The 19,542-nt window shown below is 36.6% G+C and overlaps 1 protein-coding gene across 3 annotated transcripts in view; it reads right to left on the bottom strand.

The window, feature by feature from the left end:
- The window catches only part of SEMA3D (semaphorin 3D), a 196,806-nt gene that overhangs the window by 71,075 nt on the left and 106,189 nt on the right, over nucleotides 1-19,542 (bottom strand). For all 3 annotated transcript variants that reach the window (XM_036328333.1, XM_036328331.1, XM_036328332.1), the window contains exons 4-6: nucleotides 15,745-15,807; nucleotides 5,151-5,270; nucleotides 110-203 (exon numbers count right to left, since the gene is read on the bottom strand). In XM_036328333.1, coding sequence (XP_036184226.1) covers nucleotides 110-203; nucleotides 5,151-5,270; nucleotides 15,745-15,807 — 277 coding nt within the window. The remainder of the gene's footprint in view (nucleotides 1-109; nucleotides 204-5,150; nucleotides 5,271-15,744; nucleotides 15,808-19,542) is intronic.

The following is a 19,542-nucleotide window of genomic DNA, read 5'->3' as shown; positions in this document are numbered from 1 at the left end:
GTCAGCGGAAGACTCCAAAATAATCTTTGACTCAATATAAAAATGTAGTTTAATTTACACATACCTTGTTAAAACACCTAAAGCAAGAACTGCCTGTCATTGATCTTACCTGTCATTACTGAAGCAAAAGGCTGTTGAGGATCAAAAGGACATTTCAGTCTGCCAGACTCCAAGTTGTGCGTGTCTAGCTTGAACATAACTTCCTGTTATGAGAAATATTAACACAAGTGAGATTTCTTAAAATATCAGAATCAGCAAGAACCTAGGATATAAGAACTAATATCCAACTCATTAATTCAATAAAAACTGATGGAGCACATACAGCATGTGCATCATGCTGTGCTCCTTAACTCTTTAGCAAATGTTATTACTGGCAAGACTCCATCTCCATGTTTTGGTCTCTGCTTGCCCAAAGTAATAATAATAATACGGAATGGATTTTTCTGTCAGAAGTACTAATATATTCATAAATTTATGTAGTCTGGACCACTATCATTATCAATATCACCATCAAACACACATATTTTTTAAGTCTAATAAGTAATTTGTTGAGCTTAGCAAGTCAATTTCCTCCACTATGAGATAAATTTACTATAATATTTATACTTCCATAGCTATTATGGTCTATTTACCTAAGCATCTGCAACTATTCCAAATTACGTAAGCCTTGTTGTACTTTGTAATTTTAGTGACATAAAATGTTTTAAGGTAGGAAGTTCATTTTCATAGCTGTTGATGCATGTGGGCAAAAAATATCCTGTTACAGTATTTTCACTGTTATGAAAACACTGTACACATTAAAAGCCACATAGTTATTTTGGCTGAAACGTCTATTTGTACAATAGTGGCCACAGACACTGAATGACATTGGCATATTTTAATATTCAGGAAAAAAAATAACATCTTAAGTTGGACTTTCCAAGAAAAATATGAATGTATAATGAATACGGTCCCACGAGCTTGAGTGGTTCATAACAATGACAACACTACCCTACAGCAAAAGGGCTGATGACTCAGCCTGCCTAGGCGCTAGAGAAATCCGGCATTTCAGACATTCTCTCTAGATGGTGTAGCTACAGAGTTGTATCAGAGCACACATACATGTCATAAAAAAGGACCATTCAGTGCTACTTCTCTAGAAAGCAAGCAATGAAACAAAAGGGATAGAGGAACTGGATTATTTATTGTATTATCTGCCATGTCAGATGTTTTTCTTATGAACAAGACCAACAGTAGCTATTGCCTTTAAAAAAATAGCAATAGTAATTTAAATAGCATGATTAACAATTGTTATTCTACAGTTCCAAGTAAATGCATTTTAATACTAAATAGTAAGGTTCCTAACAGTCAGTAGGTACTAACCATGGGCCAGAAACTTTATGTACAGTGGGGCCTTGACTTACAAGTTTAATTCGTTCCGTGACGGAGCTCGTAACTCAAATTACTCGTATGTCAAATCAAAAAGTGAAGGAGTGAGACATGTGATGCTGGGCTGATGTTGTGGCGTTCACTGTGACGTTCGCTGCGCCAACTAGCGGTGGGGTATCTGAAGCTGGCTCGTAACCCGAATTTTAGCTCGCAACTCAAAGCAAAAAATCGGCTGAGAGACGGCTCATATCTCGAAAAACTCTTCATTCGGGACACTCGTAAGTCAAGACCCCACTGTATGTTGTCTCAGTGAATCCATGTCATAAGCCTAATAATGAAGCTGCTCTGAGAATTCCAACTTTACAAGAGAAATATTGAGGATAGAGGGATTAATTACCTTGTTCAGCATCACAAAGCTAGTAAGAATTAAAGCAGTAGTTTGAACTCGCATTGTCTCCAAAGTTCATGCTTTTAACTAATGTAGTCTCAGAATTCAAACTCATGAACTTAAAATGTGTTGAAATCAATTTATAGTAGCCTCACAGTGACCATGTAACATGATCAAGCCCAAGTATATTTAATTAGAACAGGTCAGCTAATGGCAAGCTATGAGAGCGGAGACTAGGCATGAAAAAAAAGCCTAGTGCGAATACATTTAGGGCTGCTTTCCAACTGTGGATGAGGCTAAAGGTATGTCAGGAAAAACACACCTGTAGATAGTGGTTCTTAAGTATGTTTAAATATTGTTAAGGGGACATTACTCTTCACAGATCAAACAGAAGTGTTGACTCTAAAGCCTATAATAGTACATTGTAAAGGGGGAAAGTAAGCTGAATCCTGCTGTGGCAGAAGATCAGAGTGAAAAGCTAAAAAAAACTAAGAAAATATCTGAGAGAATGTCACAGTGGATGCAAAGTACTAAATACGCCCTTATAATTGTACAGACTTCTGTTTTCATAATGCAACATTTCATTAAATTCTCAAGATAAGCCCGTAAAATGGGTATTTGTGCAGGCTGAGGACAAGGCCTCCCTTATAATCTCCTGGACAAAGGAGACAGTGGGGAAGCAAGTTTCCCTGGGCCAGAGTCAAGGACACCAACAGGAAGATGATGTAAAAAATAATGGCTGATTAAATGGGCTGCCTCAGATAAACTGACTACTTTACATGGCATTCTAACTTTTGAGACAGCTTCAACTCATAAGATTTTTTTTTCTCCATTTAATTCCTTAATCTAATTATTTTTGCAAAAAGCATATATCGAGGCTGCACACTGAAATATTGTTGAAACAAAGCAAGAGTGATAGGAAATATTTAATCATCACAACTAGGAAAAGTTTTTATCAATACTTTTCTCATTTAAAGATGAGATTTGCATCAGGAGAAGGAAAATAGAATATACTTCCAATATAATTATTTAACAGCTATCAGGCATTCCAAGTTTTGAAGAATACATGTATATGTATATGTATATGTATATGTATATGTATATGTATATGTATATGTATATGATGTATATAGCAGACATTAATACAATACTTTTGAAATCCTTGCTTTTGTACCTTTCTGTGCTTCTGTGGGCTATTACCGCTGAGTATTAAGTGGCTGGAATGAAGCAGGTGCTATGCCAAAGCCTATACTATAATTTTCTCATTTTGTCCTCAAAATTACTCTGTGAGGTAGTTAGTATTAGTATCATTGTTTTGCTGAATAAACAGAAGCTTGGAAAGCTTATGCAGTGTGCACAAGACCACGGAGCTGGTAAGTGACTGCAGCCATAATTCAAACTCTGGCTCCTCGAGCTCCAATGATTAGTTGTTGACAGCAGCCCTGACTTCTGTCCTGAAATCCAGATCTAACTTCCCACTGGCATGACCTGCTGACCATTTCTCAAATGCAGCACGTACAAAACTAACTCACCAGTCTCCCCACAAACTTGTTACTATTCTCACCTCAGTAAATAACACCACTCTCCAACTCACTGCCAAACGCAGAAATCTGGGATTCATTTGAGTGTTTTGACCCTTCCGCCCATTGCCCCAGCCGCACTGAACAGGAGTTCCCAGAAAGGGGATTTCCCATACTTCTCTTCTTCATCCCTGTTATATATTAGTTCCCTCTTCTCAGTCACCTCCAGAGCAACCTTGTCTACTTTGAAAATGGAAGAGCCTTGCAAATTCCCTCTGGAGGAACAATGAATTCCTAGGACTAATAATTCATTCACAAAGTTACAGTCTCCAAGCAGGGATGACTACAGTTACCTGTACTCTTGACCAGCAGCAAACTCAAAAGGCTCCATACGCCTGTGCGCTCATAATTCTCTTATTCTCCCAGAACTTGTAAATTTCCCTGCTCCTGGGCTTCTTGACAGTCTGAAGCTAAATAATTAGCTCCATCTAAATTCCTTTTCAGCACTTGTGACTTTTAGGAGCTAAAGAACACTCTTTGCATCCCTCAGCAGGTTGTGAGTTTGGCCTTTAGCCTCAGGCCTCAAAACACATCCAAACTGTGGGGCTATCTCATATAATTACACCCTGTGCTGTGAGCTACTATTATACATTATCCTTCATCAAAGCTAGCCAAGAGAACATTACACAAGCAACAAAGAATGATGGATTCAAGTTGCCAAGTCTCCTAGTGGTTCAGAGATTTAACTATCATGGTTGCTTTATTTTCAAACCATTGAGTCTGGGCTAGTTAGACAAGTTGGTTAGAGAGGAAAATTTATCCAGCCACAGTTGTGAATTTGATTTCTGCATGAATCAGTTAAATCAATATAAAGAAACCTGTTCCATAAACTCAGACTTTAATATCAATCATGAAGCCCATTCTGCAAATATGCGTGATTACTCACAAGAAGCATATACATAAACATAAGGATGACAGTGCAACCATCAACCTATACAAGGATACACTTTAGAGTACAGGTTCCAAAAGCACAGTTGTGCAAGCTTGGTCTAGAGACTGAGTGCTTTGGTTGAGTTCTTTGCTAGAGCATTTATTAGTTGGGTGATCTTGGCCATGTTATTTAATTCCATTGAGACTCAATGTTTCGTAACTTATAAATTAGAAGTGATAAAGATACTAACTTCATTACGAGTGTTGTGAAATTCTAAGAAAACAATTCATGTAAAATGTGTGGTATAATCCATGACACACAAAAACCTTCTGATAGATTAGTTATTAATTACATTTCTGAAATCTGCATGTTTCTTATTTATTGAAATGCTCAGAGAGAGCTGCTATACATTACTCCTAATTAATATATACTTTATTTCCACTATGTCAATTTGGTCCAGCAGAAATAATGGGTTCAGTGTGCTAATATGACTATCTATATACAGTTATTAGAAAATCGTTACATTTTCTGTACTTAATGTCCACCACTATAAACATAACAGGTCAAATTTGTTGGATGGAAAAAATAAAATTTCTTAAAAGATACAATTCCATTGCAAAGTCTTGTGGGAAATGGATTTTTACCAATAGCAACATACAAAACAGATCTAGTTGTAAAAAAACCTCAAGAGAAAATGAAGACATACATAGAGCCCATAAAAAACATGCACTTTTAACATTTTGCACTATTAATTTTGATCATCTCACTAAAAAAAAACTTTTAATAAGACAATTTTTATTAGATAGATAAAGTATATAATCAAAATGGCAATCCATAAAGTGGTTGGGAACATGAGTTCTTATACCATACACAAATTATATGACTCCATGTTTCATAATAAAGTATTACAATAAATTGTTTTCAAGCAATTTCATTATATTACCTCCTTGTAGACTCCAAGATCAATATACCCACATATTGGATGGAATGCTCCAGTTCCGCACACATAAATGTGAGTTTTATTATAGGGTTGAAGGACTCGAATAAAATTTGCACATTCTGTCTATTGGGAATAAAAAAATAAAAGCATTAGCATACAATTCAAGTTTTTGAAAAATGATAATTCATGCCACCTGCTTTTCAAGTAGATAAATCATCAAAAATAAGGGGAACTGAAAAAGATTTATGACAAATTAGACACCTGACTTAGCAAGAAGATAAAACAAATTAGAAACTGGCTTAAATGATTGACTTTGAAACTTTTTGAAATTTTAAAGGTTTGAAATTATCAGGGTTCCAGAATGTACATCTCTACAGTGATACTTAATGGGGTCTGTAGAATAAATATACATAGAATATTAATGAGGTATACATACTTTTTTTCAAGAATTACCTAGAGATCAAAACTTATCATGTTCTGATGTTCACCATATAGATTCTGCTGTTTGCAACATAAACTGTCTCAGCTACACTGAACACAGATCTGTATTCCTATATATGTGTCCCATTTTTATTGGCTGGAATGCCCTACCATTTTATTTCCATTTATTTACTTCATATATATATAAAAGTCTAATATGCAAATCGACCAAACAGTGGAACAAACTGGTCGCTATGATGCACACTGACCACCCAGGGAAGACGCTCAATGCAAGAGCTGCCCCAGCCTGCAGGCCCCCAGCCAGCCAAGGTGGGTGCCAGTGGGGCCACCTGATCGCCCCACCGGTTGCCCCTTGGAGGGAGGCAACCAGCGGTGGCAGCAGAACAGGGTTGGCGAGAGGCGGTGCCATGCCAGCCAAGGCGGGCGCCTGCACAGGCCCCACGATTGCCCCACTGGTCACCCCACAGATCGGCCCTGATCGCCGGTCAGGCCTAGGGACCCTACTCGTGTGCAAATTTCGTGTACCGGGCCTCTAGTATAAAAAAATATATATATATATATATATATATATATATATATATATATATAGCAGAGAGGAAGAGAGAAGGAGAAAGAGAGAGATAGAAACATCAATGATGAGAGAGAACCATTCGGTCCCACAAAGGGGACCGAATCCACAACCCGCATGTGCTCTGACTGGGAATCAAACCGGGACCTCCTGGTTCATAGGTCATAGCTCAACCACTGAGCCACACTGGCCAGACTATTTCCATTTATTTTCAATATTACAGAGCCTTCAAGACTCAGACTAATTTCTGCTTATTCCAAGAATGTCTTCTATTTTTCCATGAATATTTTTATACAAAATCCAAATTTTAAAGAAATTTTTACATTTTTAGTTATTTTTCATATGCTTAGGCCCCAAAATATTTCTTTATATTTTTATTATCTTTATAACAATTATTTTCCATGCCCCTGTTACTTGTCAAACTCAATTTTTCAGTCATTTTTGTTATTATGTACAATTTTCAATTTATCTCCAAAAGTGACTTCTTATCATTACAAAATTACTGGAAACAATTTCTTCATTATGGCTTCATGATTCCTGGACCCAAAGAGAAAACACTGGGCTATAACATGCTTTTATTCTAGATTGACTCTATCCAAGAGATGGGCAAGACTTTACTAAGTGGGAAACGTATGGAACCACAGAGGTTCACTATCCTTATCTGGATGGCCATGGGTTCTTTACCAGTCAGGCACTGGCTTATGGCACTGTTGTTTTGGGGGTTGGTAGGAAGAAACTAAAACACACACACACAACTCACCAATGACCTCACTGGACTGGTGGGAAGGTTTTTAGAATTAAATACATTTTTAAAAGGCAAACAGCCGCTTATTAATAAAATTGTTACATGGTTTAAATTAATAATATAATATTTAATAATAGCTTATTATTGCCCTGTGTTAAATATCAATATCCCGGTGGCTCTTTTGATTTTAGAGTGAATAGCTATGTCTGCATGCTGTGATAGAGTTCCTAGTACCCATCCAGCTACCTTGGCAATTTTATGTCTCCAGAATTTGTAGATCCCAGTTAATAAAATCTGCACATTTTATCACAAAAGAATGTTACAGTGAACGCACTGAGTCTTCTGTTCTCTGCTTCCTTATAAACAACACAGTTGCTTAAGACTACATGAAAGGACAATAATAGTCCCTCAGCTACACAAGTAAAGGGTGTTTCTTTATTGGGTAGGAAGAGTCAGCCTCTCTAATAGGAGGAGGATAGCTCAATGTGGTTGCTTAGATTGCATGCTGAAAAAAAAAAAGAGAGAGAGAGAGAGAGAGAGAGAGAGAGAGAGAGAGAGAGAGAGGGGGGTTACATCTAAGGATGTGCAAATAACACTATGGACATTTTCATTGTCTTGGATAATTTCATGTATTTAGTATATGTTCCCCTGTATTATTATATGTAGATTCCTAAAAACTGAACATTTTACATTCATTAAGACAATTTTCTGGCATATAGTCTTATTTAACAAAATCATGTCCGTTTTTCACCTTCGTTCCAAGGTGTCTGATGAGGAGAACTTATTTTCCATTTGCAAAAAGGCACCATAGGAAACCAGCTTCATGTTCCTTGGCATCATGTTAGGCAAGCTCAATTAAAAACCTAACTCAGAGAGCAAATATGCCATATGAATGGATTTGAACAAATAATGGGGACACAGTAATATGAGTAAATGTGTATGGATCATGAGATAAACTGAAATGTGGCTTCATTGCTAGGTAAGAGGTTTTAATATCTCTTTATTTTGTTCACTAATGCACACTGAAGGGACTGTTATCTCTTTGTCTTTACCCCTACAAAGAGATCCAAGAGTCCTTGTGTGAGAGCTACACAAGGACTAGCACACAGGGAGGGCAAGAGTAGAATTATATGGCTGGAGTGAGGTAGGATTGACTCACTGCCAGTTATTCCATCTTTTTTTTTTTTTCCAAAAGCTCAATTTTACCAAATAATCCTACAGTTAAAAGGTAATTGTTATGGACTAAACATCTGTGTCCTCCAAAAATTCATAGGTTGAAACCCTAACTCCCCAGTGTGATGGTACAAGGATGTACCAGGAGATGGGGCCTTTGGGAGATAATCCATTTAAGATAATCCTCAATGACCTACTCTCATTGCCCTATCTTAAGTATCAATATGCCCGGGGCTCTTTTGATTTTAGAATGAATAGCTGTGTCTGCTATTCATGAGAATAGGATCCTCAGGATGGGATTAAGAAGAGACTGGGGAGCTTTCGCTCTCACTCTCTGCTTTGTGAAGATACAACAGGAAGATGGCCATCTGCAAGCAAGAAGAGACTTTTCACCAGGAGCCCAATCAGCCGGCACCTTCATCTTGACCTTCTCTGCCTCCAGAACTGGCAGAAATAAATGTCTGTTCTTTTTTTTTTTTTTTAATATATTTTATTGATTTTTTACAGAGAGGAAGGGAGAGAGAGAGAGAGTTAGAAACATCGATGAGAGAGAAACATCAATCAGCTGCCTCCTGCACATCTCCCACTGGGGATGTGCCTGTAACCCAGGTACATGCCCTTGATCGGAATCGAACCCGGGACCCTTGAGTCCGCAGGCCGACGCTCTATCCACTGAGCCAAACCGGTTTCGGCTAAATGTCTGTTCTTTGAGCCGCCCAGGTTACAGTGTTTTGTTTTAGTAGCCTAAGATGAATAAAACATTACTTTTACAAGATTCTGAACTAAATATTTGTATAAAGGAATAAAACAACTCCCTTTCTAGCGTATACATTATGGAGTCAGAAAGATTAAGGACTCTGAGAGACACAGCACTGTTTACAAAGGCAAATAAGGCCCAGAGTAAAGTTTTATACACATAAGAGATAAAATTTTAGCCCTGGCCAGTGTGGCTCAGTTGGTTGGGCATCTTTCCCCGCACCAGGAGGCTGCTGGTTACATCCTGGTCAAGGGCACATGTCCTGCATGCAGGCTCCACCCCCAGGGGGCATGCAGGAGTCAGACTATTGATGTTGTGCTCTCACATCCATGTTTCTCTCTCTCTCTCTCTCTCCCTCCCTCCCTCCCTCTAAAAATCAATAAACAATTCTTTAAAAAAAAAAAAAAAAGAGAGAGATGGTTTTAGTGATTATAAAGGAAAAGCTCCAAATCACACCAAAAACACTTCACATCCTTTAACTTATAAAAAATCTTTTTTTAAAATGCTTTTATGAGAGAGGAAAAGAGAGAAAGAGGACGAGAGAAACATCGATGTGAGAAATATCCACAGGTTTCCTCCAGAACACACCCCAATCAGGAATGGAAAATGAAGCCTGGGTATGTGCCCTGACCGGGAATCCAATCAGAATCCTTCCGGTGCACAGAATTATGCCCAACGAACTAAGTCCCATGGGCCAGGGCACATATTTTGACTTTTCCAGGAGTACTTTATTAAAATGCACTCAGCCCAGGAAATTAACCTATTATGCTCATTTCTGACTTGGTAAACTATTAGCAAGGATTTATTTATGAAATGCCTCCCCTCTCTCAGACTGGGCTGATATGGAATAGGGCAATGTACGGATGGGTCCTGTTTAACAGGACATAGTTTTACAGCTCTGCGCAAACTTTTTTGTACTGAAGTTGATTGAGGATGGTTCCCTAAGCAGTCTGGAGGCAATGAAAAGGAACTGGCTGCCAGAAGGCAAGAAACCTGGGAAACCAAGATCCTGAAAGATAAGGTTTTGTAATTCAAAATTGCCTGGGTGGAGGTTTCAGCCAAACCAGTGATGTGAGGCAAAAACTTTACAATGATTTCCCCTTTAATTTGTAACTTATTTTTCTGTTTCAAAGATTGTTTTTTTTTTTTTCTTTTTATGAACAGAGCTTCCAAAGTTTTGTTTAAATAGCACAAGCAATAATTAACTCGATTTAATTCACTTAGTGACTTGCAGCGTGGCTATTAATGGCAGCATAATTCTGTGAGGCATGAAGAAAGATAACTTTGAGAAGCAGCTTTTTCAACTTTCCCTGAAAGCTGGCTAACTTGTCAGCTATTGCCCACAATGGCAGGGTTGTTGTATGTGACCAAACAATTCAATTCACTGAGTAATATACTCATCTTTGGGAATGTATTGAATTTCTCCTTCTTTCCCTCATTCCTTCTACCTACTCCCTTTTCTACCTCCTCCCCCCAGTGGAAGAGAGATGAGCAGAAAGAGAGAAAACAAGTTATCAACTTTTAAAAATTCTCTCGAGTAATATTTGTTTCAATATTTTACCTCTCACATATATCCACACGTTTATATAACTACTAATAAAACATTTTCTTAGGTGATTTCTAAAACAAATATAAAGCTGAGTTAGTAGTTGGAGAAAAGACAAATATGTTTTAGTTTATGTATTAACACTTGGAATTTTAGCCTCTGACTAGATAGCTGGAAAAATGCAGGGTGTCTCAAAAAAGCACATACCCACACTTTGAATAATTATAAAGGCAGTGTTTATTAAAATACATTTCATTTTCAAAACTGAGCCAGCAGCTCTTAAAGTTTGTATACATATTTGGGGGGACACCCTGTATTAGTGAAACAGAAGTGCATGTAATTCTCTAGACTTAGATATAGTCCAATTAAATCCAATCCAACTTTATATGTAATTCTGATAAGTGACTTATAAATTGTTCATTTTAATTTATTTTATTTTTTTTTTTTAATATATTTTTTTTTATTGATTTTTTACAGAGAAGAAGGGAGAGAGATAGAGAGTCAGAAACATCGATGAGAGAGAAACATCGACCAGCTGCCTCCTGCACATCTCCTACTGGAGATGTGCCCGCAACCCAGGTACATGCCCTTGACCGGAATCGAACCCGGGACCCTTCAGTCCGCAGGCCGACGCTCTATCCACTGAGCCAAACCGGTTTCGGCTGTTCATTTTAATTTATTTAGGTTATATAGGAGAAGACTCTCATGACTTAGGAATCTGGTCTGTTTTTGTTTTTAGTTTACTTTTCAGAATATTGTGGTCATCAAACCTTTTGTTGTTGTTAATCCTCACCTAAGGATATTTTTCCATTGATTTATAGAGAGAGTGGAAGGGAGGAGAGACAGAGAGAGAAACATACATGTGAGAGAGACATATGGATTCATTGCCTCCCACATGGGCTCCTACCAGGGCCCAGGATCGAGCCTGTAACTGAGGTACGTGCCCTTGACAGGAATGGAATCCGGGACCCTTCCGTCTTTAGGCTGATGCTCTATCCACTGAGCCAAACTGGCTTGGACATCAAACATTTTTGATCATTCATCACATGCCTGTCACTGCTGCATGTTGGTTTTGTCTAGCAGACCTCGAGTAGAATCCAGTCTGCAGAGATATCTGTTTAGGACTTATAGCTTTGAAAATATTTTAACGCTTCAAAATAAATACATGGTAATCCAAATATCACATTTCTCTCTTAAAAATGGAAGATTTAACAGTGGAGATTTCTACACCGCTAAACCCAGTTGTGGTAGGAGGGCAAAGGTAAACATTTTAAAGAAAAAAAAAGAGAGAGATGCTTACTTAAACATTTAAAAGACTATATCAAATAAAACAACTTGTAAAGAATATTTTTTACATGAGTAGATCAGTGTAATAATATATTTTTATTATAAATATAGTTATATATATCTGCAAATATTGAAAATCTGTAAATAATCAGTAAGGAAAAAAATGCTAAAATTAAAAAATGAACAAATTGTAGGGATATGCCATTCCAAAAAATAAAATATTTAGGTTTAATGGTAATAAAAAAATTCAAGCTGAAACAACAAAAATAGCTTTATGTTTTTTGGCAAATATTTAATGTGTTTATTTTATTCATTTACGTATCAGTATTAAATGTTAACTATATGTTGTATCCAATATTAACAGGGGTTTGGGAAATACACTCTCTCATGAGCATCACTGCTGGTTAAAGCACAAGAGGCAGAAACTTTCCGGAGGGCCATTTTGCAGAGTGTATAAAAAATTTTATATCCTTTCAGCAATAATTCTACTCAATAGTCAAAGATGTTCACAATATTTTTATATGAGGTTTTTCCTGTGCAGCATCATTCACAATAATTAAAACTGGATTTATACCAAACTTCTAACAATAGGGGATTGATGAAATAATATATAGAGGAATGCGGTATAGCTATTAAAAGTAGTGTTATAAAAAGGAATTTAATGACATGGGAAAATGCTCGTGGCAGTCTGTGAAGTGAAAAAAAAAAAGTGTTTTAAGGGGCTATGTAAACAATGATTTCATTCTGAAATAGTAAATAGATAAGATAGAAGAATAAACATCAAAATGTCACCAGCTACCTCTGGGTAATGTTCATGGGGGAGGAACTATTTACAGATGATTTCTATATAATTTGCAAACTTCCTACAATGAACACTTTGTTTTACTTTCAGATGTTCTAAAAAAAATTGTAATCACAGGACTGTAGAGAAGCAAGAGCCTTGAACTCTACGTCATGGCTCTATTGACAGGTTGTGTGTCTCCGCGGTGAACGGACTGAGGCCAGGCTGTCTGCACCCTGTGCATTCTTTGCCTGAGTGACCCGTTTACCCCACCCTTCATCATCAGGACTAAAGGCACTTCTTTAGTGACTATCTTTTGAAAAATATTCTAAGCAGAAACAAAGTATGACCGAACAGTTTCCTGTCATCCCTTTCCTTCCCTGGATTGATCTGGGAACTGTGTTCAAGAAAGTGGAATAGTTGTCTTTTGTTTCCTCATCTTCTACTCTGTCCCCACCCCAATTAGCGAACTCTCATTATGGTAAATAATTCACTGTTTTTCAGTTATATAGTACCTTTGTGTAAAGGTGTAGTCTTTCCAAACACTTGTTAATCCTAAACACACTCTGGGGAAGTAGGTAAAAATTACTAGAGAGAAGGGAAAAGAGAGGGCAATGCCAAAGGTAGTAAAAAATGTCAATAAAACCCCACACTTGTCTCAGTTTTCTGCTGGCAGACACCTCTGCAATGCTGAAGAATGAGGATCTATGTTATGGTCACACTGAAGAGAGAAATGACTGGAGAGATAATACAGATTTCAGACCTCAGACATAAAGCGCAGACTTAATGCGTGGGATATAGTGTGGTGTGAAAACACAGACTGTGGGGGCCAGACTTCTGGATTCAATTCCTGGCTTCACTATTTACTAGATATGTGATACCGGGCAAGTCATTTAATTTTTCTGGCCTCAGTCTTCTCATCTAGAAAATGAGAAATAATAATAAAATCTAGCATACCATATAATCATAAGGATTAAATGAGATTATAAATGTAAAGCATTAAAAACAACTCTCAGAGCATGGTAAGTGCTATAAAAGTGTAAGCTATTCTTAGTAACTCTAATGTAATATTATTTTAAAGGGACAAATTGAAAAGGAAACAAAGGCTTGTATTATCCCTACATGATTCAACAGCAAACTTTATAGACTTCAGCAAAATGAGCAAAACTCCCCAAATCTCTAATCCTGGGTTGGCAGGAGGTGTGCTTAAAGGTTAGAGGTTATTACTAAGCCCCTGTTACAACTGAAATGGAAGAGTGGTTTTCATATGCTGGGTCCTATGTGTTCTTGGATGCTACCTTCAGAAAAATTTATCACCATTTGCTTTAACTTAGTAATAGGGGCAACTGAGTTACTGTATAACTAGAATTGGTGAACATCCTGAAATGGGAACACGGTCACAATTAAAACCTTCACTGACTGTTTGACCTTGAGTGTTTATCCCTCATCTACTCCCCGGTAAAACTGACATTAGTTTATTGGAGTAAATTTGAAACACCCTTTCCCTATTTGCCTCCTTATCATACACTCGATACTGGTGAAACACAGAATGTTAAGGTGTTTGTACTGTTTATGCCAACCTTTCACTGTAAATCAACAAAATAATTTGGAAACTCTCATAATCAAAGCATCTCCCCCCCCCCCCCCCACGAGGTCATAAAGCATCGAATCTTTTGCAGACCAGGGCACTTACTTGCTTGCAGTTGGGATGTTGAACAGGGTGGAGAGATAGAGACATGGGAGAAAGAGAAATATATTCTAGGACAGCTTTATCTCTTTCATTTCTGATGAAATGAACACAAAAACTGTTCCCTATTGCATTTGATGCTAACACTCCCTGATGCATTTCTGCTAACATGTGTCTGAAAAGGTCACATTTAATACTGACTGAATACCTAGTCAGGCGTAATTAAACTTTCTTTGTTTAGTTTTGATAATTTTATTTTGCAGTACTGTGACAGTGTGTAAGATCAGTTGAGTAATATCTGTATCCCTCATTATACTGAAAGCTCCATGAATGACCTCAGATCCTCTATCAGTTTCATACATATATTTATGCACATATTCAGGCTCTTAATAAATATAAGTTGAATAAATGACTGTCTAAATAAGTGAACAAATTTGTTGTCTCAGATTCTTAGTCTTCTAACCTTCCTCTCCATTCATTAGGCACCATGTGTCCTATTATATTACTTTTGTCACATTAATAAAGTGGGAGTTTTAAAATGTAATTATGCTTTCATATAACACACACTATTTGTTATTAAATATTAAGACAGTGCTCTGCTTAATACTCCTGTGTTATTGTGGTTACAGGCAACATTAGAGGATGTTGCAAAAGAAGCCTCAAGATGTCCATGTTTCTGCCCAAAGTTAGAACCTCTTATCATCTTGAGTTACATTCAGGAAGTGATTTATTTGCCAAAAAAAAGAGAGCAATTCTCCCTATCACCACAGTGCAAGAAGTCAGGGCAGAACACAGAGCATCTGGCCTGAATCAGAGCGCTCAGATGAGAAGAGGCAGCCAGAGCCACAGCGCTGCAGTCATCGCTGGAGATAAAACAGGCAACACAGTTTGGGGGAACATGCAGGACAACTTGGACAATGCAAAGGCAATCCAGAGAGGTCATCCCAAACATGCTTAGGTTAGTCACACCGATCTAAGGCTTTTCCCTGGTCCTTAAGGCAGCTGAGGCTGGAAGTTTATATTAGGACCCCACAATTTATCCTTAAAAGTTATTTTATATAATTGTGCCTTAGTAAATTTTAGAGTAAAATATTTCTAGTTTTTATTCCAGAATGTTGTCATTCATTTTCAACCAATCTTTCTTAATATCTCTATATGCCAAGTTTTGAAAGAATCCTGCTAGATTTTGTAAGTTTAATGTTAACCTAAATTAAATTATTAATTGCATGTTTGTAATGCTAAAGCTGAAGGCTTTGTGTACAGTCACAAAATGCATGCATGTAAATGAAAAATATATAATCCTAGAAATTCAATCGTTTCTGATGGTTTATTTTTGAATATTTTGATAGGGATCTGAGATTTTTGTGTGAGAAAAATAACAATATTCAGAATTAACACTATATAGAAAGTGTAGTAGTTCTAAATTTCTGAGGATAATATCATTCCTTTTGGCAAGGTAGAAATATTTTATACCAAAATCTTTACACAGAATAAGTTAGGGTAGCCTTTAAAATAGGACACTAATATCATTAATTCATAAAACCCAATATAAATATTTGTTATCATATCAGTACCAGTTTAACAAAGATATTCTTTAAAGTCTCATACTTACATTGGCATCTTTCCCAGCTAATTTACATAATTCCACCCGCTCCTTTGCAGCCGGCCAATAAATCTGGAAAACATTTTAAGTTTTGTTAGAATCGAATATCTAAGACACCCCACAATTCTAATTAGGGAAGTGAGCCTGTGAATTTAAATAATTAATATCAATCCAAGAACATATTGTTAGATATGATGCAAGAAGTTTGATATTTAAATATTTTCCAAAGTCACCCTAAAAATTTCTCCAAAAATATATACATAGAACCATCCACTCTTGTTTATTTTATTTATTTTTACCTGCACTTATTAGTAGGTAAGTTATGTTGATAAAGCCATAAGTTCTTATTGCAGTGTCAACAGGATTTCAGATTAGCATTTGCTTAAGTAAGAGACTCTATTTTTTACCCCGTTTTTCTGTGTTTACTCAGAGTGGTGCATTATAAACATGTGCAATGAAGTGCGGGCACGAGCCCTTTGTCACAAGCATCCATTATGACTCACTCCATGTCAAAAACCAGTGTGAGTCTGTTGACAATACAGGGTGTGGCAAAGTCGATTTATAATTATTTGTATGGAAAATAATAAAAAATTAATAGATAATAATACAAGGAAAAAACTCTGTTTTGCATACTCACAGCAGTGAACCTACTTTTGCCCCATCCTATTTAACATGTATGGAGCTCAGATGCAACTGTCACTAAATTAAGGATTTTATATGCATCATCTTATTTAAATCTCACAATGACCCTATGAAATAGCTGGACTTGCTTTCCATTTTCAGGTCAGAAAACGTATTCATACAGCCACGAAATAACATATCAAAGGCCACAAGACCAGCAGAGCCAAAATATGACTCAAACTGTCTCCTGAACTTACAGGGGGAAAGGGGTCCCAACCACTACATAATAAAAATTTTTGGGCAAGGCCTGCAGTATGGCTCAGTTGGTTGGGATGTCTTCTGTGCACTGAAGGGTTGAGGGTTCAATTCCTGGTCAGGGCACATAAATATTATTGGGCAAATAATTAAGAATAAGGGCAGCAAACTTCTTGCTTGGTAGCTTTTAATCACATTTTAACAGTCTTGAATGTATCAAGAGGTTTGCTTGTTTCTATTTTGTTTTATTTTTAAACAAACTGGAAATAATGTCAGGAAGTTCTTTTGCAAAATAAGGTTTAAATAGACAGATACAGTATTCCATTAGCTTACAGAAAGAAAGGATGTGTGTTAAGCTATAGACAAGAAGAAACAAGAAAAGCAAGCTCTGAATTGCTTTCAATGTTCCAAGAGTTCCTGACAAACCTTTATTATGTTTCTCACCAGTGTTAACAGAAAACATTTTAATAGATGAGGAAAAGGAAAATATCCTGAGGGAATGCCCTGAAAGAAACTTGTTAAACCTGGAATTAACAAATGATTTAGAAATCACTGATGTTTATATGATGTTATCTTCATAATGAAATTTTAGGGTTTTATGTCTGAACAAGAAGGGCAGAGAATTATGCTCAAACTCTCTTAATAGCAATGAAATTATTGAGATTTTTAGATGAAGCAAGATTGTTCATTCAAAATACACCTTAACAACCTATAATCCAAAGGTGGACATAGGCAGGGTGGTTGAGCCAACAGTAGTTCAAATGACAAGCTAACTTTCAAATGGTTCACAATGAGGACCTAAAGAAGCTATTTATTCAGGCATGGCTTAAATGACTGCAATTTTACTTTCACACAATTTTAAATAGTAGCCAGCAGCAAAACATGAATGCAAAGCAATAAGGATGGATTTTAACAATTCATTATTATGTGAAAAGAACATACTTCTTAAATTATAGTTTGTTCCCTAGAATAATGTGAAAAACAACTAAAATACACTTTTTAGGTGAGTATATATAGACACAAAAAATATGTAAAAAGAAAAGCATGAGAATGATGAATGATTCAGAGATAGTTACCCAAGATTGAAAATTTTTTTTTTTTTTAAAAAGGGAAAATTGGTGGTAAGAAACCAGTTATTTACCATCTCTTAGATTTTGCTCTGGATGACACATTTTCAGGTGTTTAATGCATAATTAAAAACAACTAGGTAATGTAAGTTAGTAAATACGTAAACCAAAGTAGTCCATGCAAAGGTCAAGGGACAATAGTCAGTCATCAACCTAGAATTATGAAGTCCTAAATAAATGAATACATGGAAAGTAAAAATAAAGCACTGCAACTGGCAGGAAATTAGAGTTTCCTTAAGTGGTTTTTTCATTGTGCGTGTTTTTTTTTGTTTGTTTTTTTTAAAATATATTTTTATTGATTTTTTACAGAGAGGAAGGGAGAGAGATACAGAGTCAGAAACATCGATGAGAGAGAAACATCGACCAGCTGCCTCCTGCACACCTCCCACTGGGGATGTGCCCGCAACCAAGGTACATGCCCTTGACCGGAATCGAACCTGGGACTTTTCAGTCCGCAGGCTGACGGTCTATCTACTGAGCCAAACCGGTCTTGGCTGTGGGTGTTTTTAAGGCACTAATTGGAAATGGCACCTTGTCCCTAGCCTAGCCGGTTTGACTCACTGGATAGAGCGTTGGCCTGGGGACAGAAAGGTCCCAGGTTCGATTCCAGTCAAGGGCATGTACCTTGGTTGCAGGCACATCCCCAGTACGGGGTGTGCAGGAGGCAGCTGATCGATGCTTCTCTCTCATCGATGTTTCTAACTCTCTATCCCTCTCCCTTCTTCGCTGTAAAAAATCAATAAAATATATATTTAAAAAAATGGCACCTTGAATTTATTAAATTTTTGCTTCATATTTGATATTATGAACTCAAGGTATCCTCTCACTTTTTTTCTTGCTAATTCTTTTAAAAATTTAATTGTGATAAAGCATACATAACAGAATTCGCCATCTTAGTCATTGTAAGCATAGAGTTCAGTATTAAGCATCTTCAGTTTCTGTAATCAATCTCCAGAATTCTTTCATTGTGCAAAACTGCAACTCTATATTTATCAATTCTTTAGTATTATAGTGATTTTGCAAAAGACAGCTTTGTATCATTGGACTGAAGATAAATCATACAAAGAATGCATGTCCAGCATCTCTCAATTGTTTTAATCTTTAGCTCATTTTTTTGATCTCTAGTCTAGATTAATATTTCTTTGAGTTCTTTAGATATGTTAGATCCTTTTTTTTATTTTATAAGATGGTCAGATTTAATCACTTTTCAGAAACAAATTTAGAACAAGTAGTTATAGATTTAGTCAAACCTGAATATCTTATTGATATTAATAGCATTGAAAGAAGTGTGGAACTCTTTCACATGAAGTAAATGAGACTTAAAGGATAGGAAGGTTATCAAGAAGTTATTTAAAGATCAACAAAGTGTGAAAACAATCTCTGTATCATTTTTGACACCCAAATGAAAGTTCCAAAGTTACCATAGAGTAGTTACTGATCATTCATTGTTTGTTCATTAGTCACATGCTTATGAAGGATATGTCCAGAAAGGTGTGGCATTGATGTGTTAAGATTTAAAAGGAAGACAGCTCTGTAAATAGATGTAGGAACTGCATCCCCACAGGAGATAAAAGTGAGAAGAGAGCAGGGAGGACGGAGCCACCATGCTCGGGGAGCACCAAAGAACACTGAGTAGTAAACGAAAGCCTTGATCAGTCTCGGCATCTGAGCCAACATTTTTAATTACTTGCTCTTAATAGTTTCAACACTAATGTAATAGTTTCGTTCAATAGTTTAAACTCGAATTTTGACTTAAGAACTTGACATTAAAATAGTGATTCTAGATTCTTTTTTTCTCTTTGCA

Source organism: Myotis myotis, unplaced genomic scaffold, assembly GCF_014108235.1.
Source record: "Myotis myotis isolate mMyoMyo1 unplaced genomic scaffold, mMyoMyo1.p scaffold_m19_p_11, whole genome shotgun sequence".
Taxonomy (NCBI): domain Eukaryota; kingdom Metazoa; phylum Chordata; class Mammalia; order Chiroptera; family Vespertilionidae; genus Myotis; species Myotis myotis.
This window is presented reverse-complemented; position numbering and strand designations above follow the sequence as displayed.